The 8,068-nt window shown below is 44.7% G+C and overlaps 1 protein-coding gene across 1 annotated transcript; it reads right to left on the reverse strand.

Annotated features, from left to right (window-relative positions):
* Positions 1–3,528: 3,528 nt before the first annotated feature.
* On the reverse strand, positions 3,529–7,838 carry NEFL (neurofilament light chain). The gene is made up of 4 exons (XM_047717377.1): positions 6,636–7,838; positions 5,438–5,562; positions 4,652–4,971; positions 3,529–4,096 (listed from the first exon to the last, which is right to left on the reverse strand). Exons 1-4 carry the CDS (start codon positions 7,680–7,682, stop codon positions 3,954–3,956), a joined length of 1,635 nt encoding a protein of 544 aa, XP_047573333.1. The 5' UTR covers positions 7,683–7,838; the 3' UTR covers positions 3,529–3,953.
* Between the last annotated feature and the right edge of the window lie 230 nt (positions 7,839–8,068).

An 8,068-nucleotide genomic window follows, 5' to 3' on the forward strand; every position in this document is an offset into this window, starting at 1 on the left:
GATGAAGAAGAGGAAGAACAGAAAGAGAAAAAGCTATAGAGCCAGTGAAATATGAACAAAACTAGAAAGCTATAACCGAATAGAACAACAACACCCTGAGAACCAACATCCCTCAAAGTTGATGATTGTTAAAGATAAACTTCAAACTGATCTCTGTTTATAAAACCCAATTCCTGCCTTCCAACGGCTTACAATTAGGCAGAGGAATTAAGATATGGACGTAAATAATCAAAGAAATTAAAGAAAAGCTTGTGCATCCTAAGGAACTACAATGGGACATTGCCCCTTGACTGGTACAAGAATTGCTTCACGAGAATTCCAATAATTGTGCGCAAATTCCCAGGCCACCACTGTCACAACACACACCTGTGACGATCTGCTCCGATTCCACAAAGATGCATCTCAACCTGACTGCCAAGGAAAGGCAGCATGATGTACTGGTTAAGAGCATAGACTTTAGAGCTGAGGCTGAATCCCAGCCCTTCCACAAACTAGCTGTGTGACCTTCGTCAACTTACCTAATTGTAGTTTCTCATCTGTATAATGGGCATGATAATCATAGGACTGAGAATATTGACGTAAGAAAGGAATTGATGAGTTAATATATATAATGCCTTTAGATCAGTGCCTGGGACACAGTGACTATTCTGAAGCATTAAAAGCTCCATGTGGGGAAAAAGAAGTAATCAAATTGACTACTTACCAGCTGAATGCTAGGAATGAATCTTTACACTAAGTTGGGCAATTACCTTTAATTGATGGATTTTAGTGTGGACATCATAATTCTATGTATATTTCCCATTTAGCCTAAACTTCCACATGTTTTTCAGGAATTTTAAATCACAAATCTAGAAAGGATCTGACACGTCAACCATTGAACCTATATGCAGCTAAAAACAGTTGAGGCTAGAGTTGGGGTGGGGATGGGGATATATGGCCACGGCTCCAAAACAAGAACACTAGAATCCAGAATAAATTCTTGGATCGCGAGGTGTTGGAACTTGGAGTGGGACTGATTAAAGGAATACTCTTGGTTTTCTAGGCATTCTCATCTGTCAAGAAGTTATCAATTCACTATTTCTTTGTGTTCTACTATGGTAGAAACAATGCTAGATGCTTGGGATGAAATGGTGAGCAGGAAGTCTGATTACCATGCTTCTGAAGATCAAACTCTAGCAGGGAATGCAGACATTTATCAAACGATCCTGGACACAGATGCTGATTACAAGTGTGTAAATGTCTATGAAGTCTACATGGTCTTAAGAATGCATTTAGTAGAGGAATTTAGCCCAGGTAGGAAAGGCTTCCCAAGGGAATGACAACCGAACTTCAGCTGGGCAAGAATGAGGGAAGGAAAGAAGAGTGCTTCAGATGGAAACATCAGCAAAACTCTTGTAACAGGTGAAAAAACAGAGGGCCGGGGTGACTGAAGCATGGGAAGTAAGGGGCAAGGGGATACAGAGAAGATGAGATCAGAGAAGGAGGTTGGGCTCAGGTCAATGCAGTCCTTCAAGATCAGTTTAAAGATTTTGATTTTTATCTTAAAAGAAATGGGAAACTAGGGTGCCTGGGTGGTTCAGTCAATTGAGCATCTGCCTTCAGCTCAGGTCATGATACCGGGGTCCTGGGATGAAGTCCCGTGTCCATCAGGCTCCTTGCTTAGTAGGGAGCCTGATTCTCTCTCCCTCTGCCTGCTGCTCTCCCTGCTTCTGCTTGTGCTCTCTATCTCTAATAAATAAATAAATAATCTTTTTAAAAAATGGGAAACTATCGGAGGGTTTTAGTCAAGGGGATGACATAATCAGAATGTCTTTTTTAAAGGATGGCTTACTGTAGTGTACTGTAGTGTAGACAGACCCTGGAAGGTTCCTAGGGTGGTGTCAGGGTAAATGGAGAAGTGTGGATGGATAGGTTCAAGATATATAGGCAATAAAATCAGTAAAACTTGGTTAGATTAAACCAGAGGGACTGAGGAGAGGAAATGGGAAGCGTGATGTCATGCCTGTCCAGTCTCCAGTTTGCAGAATTGACTGACTAGGGAGTACTGTCATCAACTGGGAGAGGGGATACTGAAACAGAACTGGAGTTTTGGGGGAGGCAGAAGAGACAGAGGTACTGAGCTAGGTCCCAAATTTAAGGAAATGTTTTTAAAGACTTCAAATCCATTTAGTTTAGGAGTTTTTTTAGTATTTTATTATGGCACACAGGATAGAATATGGTACAGTGTTATTACTTCAAGTAATTCTGAAACCAACCATTTCCATTTGGCTAAAGTTACTTTTTCTTTTTTAACATGTAATTCGTATCTATCTTAGACTTCTCATGTGTAGCATCCCATATTTAATGGACATAAATGTGAAAAGCTTGGTTTCTGAGGAGACTTATCTTTACAGAAGCCAATATACTGAGAATCTTCATAGTTCAAACTCATAGCATCATGATAAATAAATAACTTTACCTATTTGTGTGGTGACATATATTTAACGAGAAATAGGTAGTACGAAGAATCAGATAAATTTAAATGGAGACCACTTTGCTTTCAGGTTAAATTCGCCGACTTTTTTGAAAGTTGTCTAAAGAACAAAGGCTGAACGAAATTAGCTGACAAAGCAATTATGTAAGAACAAAGGCAGAACAGCAGATAATCAGTAATTTCATCTACATTCCACATCAAGTGCAAGTGCAAGAGCTTTCATGACTTTACAGTGAACAGAGAGGATGAATGGGGTGTGTATCTGATGCAATGTCCAACCAGTTAGAGCTATCACTGAAAGCCAAATATTTCCCAATAAAGACATGCAGAACAATGCAACATACAGGTATATAATCTCCTCCCTTTACTGACTGGTAACAATTTCATTATCTGTTATCTGTAGTTTTTTTAAAAAAGTTTAAAGTGGGTAGCATTAAATGTCATTTACTTGAGGCAACAGAATCAAGCTACTAACACACCAACATGAGCTCAGGATTGCAGGCAACATGTTTGCAACAGCAAATCATCTTTGATATTCTTACTCCCTCCATCAGAAATTACACATGGAAGGAAGATATTCCTTCTAATTATATCAATTGCTTGGGTTTCCACTTCTGCCCATGGTATTTGGACTATATTAAAATAATGTGGTTATAGTAACGGATGGGTGGGATTCATATTCTGGCCACATTGCATTATTAGGTCACCTATTTACCACAAAGGGTGTATTTTTCATATTACACCACTGCCTCCAAGAAAGCCATTTCCAACATTATATAGTACCTTGTATGGGACAGAGTATATTGCTAATAAAAGAAGAATCCCAGAGTCTCCCATTTACTCAAGTTTATTATCAGCAAAATTTTTGAGGGGAGAGATTTTATGAATGGTCATGACGTAAAGGTATCCCTCAGAATTACCAATTAGGGGGAAAAGAAATCCATCGTAATTGTTAAAACTAGGGACTTAAAAAAAAAATTTGGAGGTCGATAGTCCAGTTAGCTTCTATTGGTACTTTAAGATATTTTAATTAAGTCAACAACCACAGCAAAAAATGTCATTCAGTGTAACTTTATTTACTATTTATTGCACATGATTCGAGGTCTTTAATTTATAACCACCAAAGGTTCAAAGGACTATTTGTACCATGAAGTTTAACATTAACATTAGTGAATTCGTTTATTCATTTTTTTTATTGTAAACATCTGAATTATTCACATTGCCATAGATCCTGAACTCATAAGCAAGGACCATGCACAGGCTGGCAGCAAGCCAGGAAGCCACTCTGCAAGCAGACAGGTGCTCTGCATAAGGAGGAAAGTCATAGCACAACATTGAATGTCCAACCTAAGTCATCTCTGAATTATACATATATTGACTTCTTAATTCATATAGTATCTGCAACTCAACTGGTTGGTTGGTGATGGGGTTGACCTGATTTCAGGAGAATTCTTCCTGGAAGGATTAAGGACAGAGGGGCTCAATCTTTCTTTTTAGTCGCTTGCTCCTCCCCAGCACCTTCGTCTTTTTTCTCCTCCTCCTCGGCTTCTTTGGTTTCTTCTCCTTCTTCTCCTTCACCTCCTTCCTCTTCCTCCTTTGCCTCTTCAGATTCTTCCTTGGCAGCTTTGACATAAAAAGCAAACGTAAAAGCTCCAAATCCAGGGCAAGTCATTCCAAACATTTCTGCTAAGGTTTGTGTGGAACTCCAACTGTCAGAAAGCTCCCCCCAACCTTCTCAGCTCTATCCCCCAACACTCATTCAACTGATGATGCTGGCCACTGAACTCAATGCCTTCTTCTCAGAAGAAAGCCAAAAAGCAAACAATTATTTAAAAAAAAAAACAAAAAACTATTTTTGTTCTTAAGGCCACTCAACTGCTGGGTCAAATGGATTTTTTTTTTAAGTTTAATAAGAATAAAAAGACAGCAAGAGGAGAATATTTTTGAAATGTTATCTTCAAAAAGCTACCAAGCTAAGCAGAGGGGACAGCCAATTTGAGAAACTGGGTACTTATGAAAGGCTTGTGGAGTAACTAAAGGTATCGATTAAGATTCTAAAGTCATCTATAAAGAAAAGTTCCTTGGCATAAGCAAGGCTTCACTTCTCTTAGCCATCTCCTAACACACATCCATGCCCTGACTGCACTTGACCTTGTAGGAATTTCCTTTTTACCATACCTTCTTCCTCTTCAGCTCCTTCCTCTTCAGCAGCCTCTTCCTTCTCCTTCTCCTCCTCCTCAGCTTCTCCTTCAGAGGGGGGTTCATCCTTGGCTTCCTCGGCCTTTGCAGCCTCGATGGTCTCCTCCACCTCGATCTGCTCCTCCTGGACATGGCTGGTGTAATAAGACGGGAAGGAGCGGGCAGACATCAAGTAGGAGCTGGTCTGTAACCCACCATAGGCAGATCGGCCAAAGACCTGAGAGCTCTGGGAGTAGCCGCTGGTTATGCTTCCAACGCTGGTGAAACTGAGTCGGGTCTCCTCACCTTCCAAGAGTTTCCTGGGAAGGCAGGGGAGGATGGGGTTAATGAGAAACACAGGAAGTGTGTTGAACAATTTTGTCTGCTTTGAGCCCACCATTCATCCTCCTTCCCTAATGCCACCCCTAAAGGAAAAAGGAGAGCCAGAACAGGGCTGGGAATTATCAAAACTTCATGACTGGGGATATTGTGCCTGGCACCAGGAAAACAAAAACAAAAAGACAGAAAAACAAACTTAAAATAGCCCTATTTGATTTAAAATGTAATGAGAAACTAAGAATATGACTCTTCACGACACAGAGTCAGATCTTCTGCATTTGTCTAAATACCTTCTCAACATTCTAAGAAATGTTTGCCTTCTTAGAAAAAGCCAAAAAGCAAACAATTATTTCAAAGGACTATTCTTGAAGGTTTCGGACTCAATATAAATAAAAGCTGATTTTCTTCCTAAGCCTGAATGGCTCCTACTACCCACTCTGTCCTTACCTATAAGCTGCAATCTCAATGTCCAAAGCCATCTTCACGTTGAGGAGGTCTTGGTATTCTTTAAGGTATCGTGCCATTTCACTCTTTGTGGTTCTCAATTCATTTTCTAATTTGTTGATTGTGTCCTGTTGGAAGACAGGGGAAAAAAAAATCCAGCCATAACTGTAGTACAGCTGCAAAGGCCTAACCAACTTAACACCAAAGAGCACCCCTTAGATAAAATCTCCCCTAAAGCAACAGCCTTCTCTCTTTTTTAACCTCTCCTTCTTTGCATTACGAAAAAAAAAAATCCAGCTTTAAACAAAAAAAAAGTTAATAAAAATGGATAGAAGAAATTTTTTTCTTTTAATTTCTACAGTCTAATGATCATAAAATACCTGCAAAAATTTTTGATTACAAAAAACTTTGTTTCATAGTCATTAGTTAACTTGATCCAAGTCACGAGCGAGAAATTACTCCATTTACAAGAGTAGGAAGTAGCTAGATTAAAAAAATAGTAATAATTGTATCTAAAATATTTTGTATGTACCTATATTACTTTTTAGATTAAAAAATAGCAATAATTGTACCAAAATATTTTCTATGTAATTGTATTTTTTTTCTCCTCCCCAGAAAATGGAGAGCCTTAAAAAGAAATGTCATCTTGCAAACATCATCATCATCTACTATAATTTTGACTGCATTCCTGTCTACCTAAGGGCAAGGAGTGGTTGATAGAACTAGTCTTGAGTCTGCTGGGTCACAGGTATCTTTCAGAACCTCTCTGATGTATTAATTAAGCAGATGGTCCAATCTGTACTGCAAAAGGACCTGTTAATAAAGGATATTAGGGAGGGAGGCCAGGGGCAACGCCCAGTTCCCACCCCTTCACCCACCACACCCCACCTCACCCCACCCCACCCCACCCCACCACTGCAGGGCTGGGCAGCTTTAATGCGGAGCTAGATTCTGCTGCAACAAGCACGTCCCCTCAGACTGCAGTGGCGCCCCCACCCCGGCCCTCCAAGTGCCCCACCCCTCCCACACCATCTCTCAGAGGAGCCAAGTTCCACTCCCTAATAGCTGCATGCGGATGCTCCATCTCTGGCCTCCACTTTCTGGGCGCGCCCTCAGCTCTCCACCCTCCCCCACTCCACCCCCACAACTTGCTCCTGCAGCTCCCTCCCCGCCCCCCACTGTGTTTTGCGGGATGCCCTACCTGCATAGCACTGATATCGGCGTTCTGCTTGTCCTCCAGCTCCTGCAGCTGCTTCTCCAGCGCTTCGTTCATGCCCCGGCATGCTTCGATCTCCAGGGTCTTGGCCTTGAGCAGGCGGCGGCTCTCGGACACCTCGTCCTTGGCGGCGCGCACCGCGTCGGTGTTCTTGGCGGCGCTCTCGGTCAGCACGGTGAAGCGGCTCTTGAACCACTCTTCGGCGTTCTGCATGTTCTTGGCAGCCAGCTTCTCGTACTGAGCACGGATGTCCTTGAGCGCGGCGGAGAGGTCGGGCTTGGAGGACACGTCCATCTCCACGGAGATCTGAGCGTACTGGATCTGAGCCTGCAGCTCGGCGATCTCCTCTTCATGCACTTTCTTCAGAAAGGCGATTTCGTCCATCAGGCTGTCGATGCGTTTTTCGAGCTCGGCGCGAGCGAGAGCGGCCTCGTCGGCTCCTTTGCGCGCCTCCATCAGGCGGCCCTCGGCGTCCTCGCGGCTCAGCACCTCCTCTTCATAGCGCGCCTGCAGGTTGCGCAAAGTCTCCTCCAGCCCTTCGCGCTCGCCCTGGAGCGCCTGCTTCTCGTTGGTGGCGTCTTCCGCCGCCAGGCGCAGGTCGCGGATCTCCTGCTCGTACAGCGCCCGGAAGCGGGAGGGCTCGGAGTGCTTCTGGCGCAGCACCAGCAGCTCGGCTTCCAGCACCTTGTTCTGCTGCTCCAGCTCGTGCACGCGCTCGATGAAGCTGGCGAAGCGGTCGTTGAGGTCCTGCAGCTGCGCCTTCTCCTGGGTGCGGATCGACTTAAGGTCGTTGCTGATAGCGGCTACCTGGCTCAGGTCGAGGTTCTCGAGACTGGGCATCAAGGAGCTGGAGCTGGAGGAGTAGCTTCGGCGCACGGAGAGCGAGGAGGAGACCGGCGCGGAGTAGCTGGAGTAAGCGGAGCGCGCGGTGCTGTAGCCGCTGCGCACGCTGGAGATGTGCACCCGGGGCGTCTCCACGTAGCGCCGCTTGTAGGAGGTCGAGTAGTACGGATCGTAGCTGAAGGAACTCATGGTGGCGGTCCGAGCCCCTCTGGCTCGCGGCGTAGATGGGGGCCTACAGAGAGAGAAGAACGAGGGAGAGAGGGAGAGGGGAAGGTGGATGGCTGTGTGCGGCTCGGCGCGGTCCTGCCACCCCTATTTATACGCGGGGAGCATTCTGACGCAGCCTGCGATCGATCACGGCGCGCTGGGCCAGTGGGGGCAGCGCGCTGCTGCAGCCAAGGGGAGGATTCTGCGCAAAAGGGAAGGCGGGGGCGAGAGACGAGCAGCTCCGGTGCTGCTGCGCTCGTCCTTTCCACTTGTCTCCGAGGCCCGGATTTTTCCCTGCGACCCCTTACTCCTCACTCATTTCCTTCCCCAACCCTTCCCCCACATCATAGCTACTCCCTTGACCCCGT

This window comes from Lutra lutra, chromosome 2 (genome assembly GCF_902655055.1).
Source record: "Lutra lutra chromosome 2, mLutLut1.2, whole genome shotgun sequence".
NCBI classification, from domain to species: domain Eukaryota; kingdom Metazoa; phylum Chordata; class Mammalia; order Carnivora; family Mustelidae; genus Lutra; species Lutra lutra.

What these genes read in the sequence shown, in the direction of transcription:
- NEFL (XM_047717377.1), bottom strand. Translation starts at nt 7,682, where the DNA reads ATGAGTTCCTTCAGCTACGATCCGTACTACTCGACCTCCTACAAGCGG. An exon ending in ATTGAGATTGCAGCTTATAG is followed by an intron (nt 4,972 to 5,437) that starts GTAAGGACAGAG and finishes CTGCCTTCCCAG; the next exon opens with GAAACTCTTGGAAGGTGAGG. An exon ending in AGGAGCTGAAGAGGAAGAAG is followed by an intron (nt 4,097 to 4,651) that starts GTATGGTAAAAA and finishes TTTATGTCAAAG; the next exon opens with CTGCCAAGGAAGAATCTGAA.